Source organism: Charadrius vociferus, unplaced genomic scaffold, assembly GCF_000708025.1.
Source record: "Charadrius vociferus isolate BGI_N301 unplaced genomic scaffold, ASM70802v2 scaffold163, whole genome shotgun sequence".
NCBI classification, from domain to species: Eukaryota; Metazoa; Chordata; class Aves; order Charadriiformes; family Charadriidae; genus Charadrius; species Charadrius vociferus.
The window spans coordinates 9,378,038-9,380,202 of NW_009648332.1; the positions used below are offsets into that span (position 1 = coordinate 9,378,038).

Sequence of the window (2,165 nt, forward strand, 5' to 3'; positions counted from 1 at the left end):
GCCCCTGCTCGGAGCCGCGGCAGGCGCTTAGTCACGCGTCAGAGCTCCCCCGGAGAGCTTGCTTTAAGTCCGATTTTTACGGAGCTGTGGGCCGAGGGTGGCCTCAGCTCGGTGGCTGCGGGGCAGAGCTGCTGCGGAGGGCGAAGGGGGGAGGTGGGAGAGGGACCACCGTGGGCGGGGAGGAGAGGGGGATCCGAACGGAGGTCTGGTGGCAAAGAGCCTGCTGTAGCCTCGCCTTTGGCACATACAGCCCTCGGAGCCGATAAGTCATCAGATTTTTATTTCAATCTGTTGAACCACTTGGTATGGTTCCTTTATTTCCAGTAACTCATCCTGTCACCACCTTTGTTAAAATTGCCTCTTGCCTTCCATTAGTGAAGATTCAGAATTTGCCCTGAACCATGGAAACTTTCCTGCTTTGTGTACTTGTCATCAGCAGTGACATTCTCAGGCAGGAGTGTATTTCCATGTATTGATGTTGGAATTTCAATAACACCACGTTTTCTGTTTGAAAGTATCACTGGTTTCCTCGATAAAAATAAACACCTTTTCTTTTTGTACCTAAAGCTAATTAACATACTCCCTTTCGGAGACTATAGCCAGCAGCTCCTGTTGTGCCTGAACACATCTCCTGTGTGGGCCTTTTATGAACCTACTGAGAAGCGCCATGGGTGTCTGTCCTTGGGGCCTGCTTGTGAGCTGCACTGTTTATCTTCTTGCTCCAGAAAACTAAATTAATTTAAGACTAGGGCCAAGCTTAAGCTTTTTCTTTGCCCTTTCAAATGGTTTGACTTAGGTCTCTCATCATTCTCAGATGTGTTCAAGATGTGTCAGTAATTCTAAAGGGTAGGCAGCTATCTTTCAGAGCATCTACTCATGCAGTTTTATAAACTGATGAGTTGATTTCACGCGCGTTGACTTGGATAGCTCCTCATTACCTTTCAGCTCCCATGTGGGGTTAGTCAGATAACATGTGACAGAAGGTCTCAACCTTTGACTGAACTTCTTTCTGTTAAGCTTAGTTCTTTGCTCTTTGCATTTGTTACAAATATCCTTTGGTATCAAGCATTTTGGTCAACAGCTTTTCCCATAGAAATAATGTCATCAGCTGTATCCTGATGATGCATCTTTGAACCAGGCATAAGTCCTGACGTTCAAACTGAATGAAAAGTTAAGTCAAATGTTACCTAAAGGTAACTTCAACTTACCGAGAAACATTCCTGACATGAGAAGTAACAAACATCTTTTCTGCAAATAAAACTTAAAAACATCTTATTCACTTAAAAACTCCTGAACCTTCTAAAATTTGTGTCACAGGTGACTTAATTTTGTCTGCGACTTCACTCACAATGTTTGTGACTTAATTCTCTGGAATAATTGACTTTGTAGTTTTAATAACATTCTTTTAAGGTCGCTGTGTATGATTTGCTACATAAGAAAAAAAGAAATGGAAAAAATAAAAAACAAAATTTCTGTCATGTAGCATTGGAATGATGTAAACATAGGCTATCGCCTACGGACTGTACAAGCAGATATCTGCTACTCGTGCTGAGCAATTAGGAACTGTATCAAATTTTCCTTACATGAAAGATCTCTTGCAGAGGATGAGACATTTAAAATACTAGGTTTCATCAGTTGTCAGAATAGTTTAAGCACGCTTGTCCAGACAATATTGCTGCTATTTCTCATGGGTTATATGTAGTTGGTTCTGCAATCTACAGGAAGGCTTAGCTGGCTCTTGATGTAAAAGCATAGCTGCAAACTCACGAGTCTTGTGTCACATGCTGTCTGCTGCAGCGTGTCAACGATGTGTGGACCAACTACAGTCCCATTCCACGTGTTACTCTGATTGTAAGTGTTCAGGTCATATTGCTGCCTTTCCATCGCAGGGCAGAGTCAGCACTGAGTTAGGGCAAACTCAGCTTCACAAGCTCATTGGAACAGTCCAAAAGAATGGCCATTATTCCCTCTGATTTATATGCCACCTAATACAGTACACAATTTGCCTTTTTAGATTTGTCTGTGGTTTGCCTTCTGGATTCCCTTAGCCTTCTTGAGTGTTTTGTAATGGATCTATTTCTTCTTCTACTTCTGGCTTTTATTTCTTTACAGTCTCAGTCTCCCATGGGCTTTAGTATTCATCAGTCACGCCTGAGTGTGCCAGT

General features: G+C 42.7%; 1 protein-coding gene across 1 annotated transcript in view; it reads right to left on the reverse strand.

The window, feature by feature from the left end:
• PIGK (phosphatidylinositol glycan anchor biosynthesis, class K) overlaps positions 1–1,884 on the reverse strand; it is a 72,557-nt gene extending 70,673 nt beyond the window's left edge. The window contains exon 1 of the mRNA XM_009884874.1: positions 1,768–1,884. Within this exon, the coding sequence (XP_009883176.1) occupies positions 1,768–1,884 (117 nt within the window). The remainder of the gene's footprint in view (positions 1–1,767) is intronic.
• Positions 1,885–2,165: the final 281 nt, after the last annotated feature.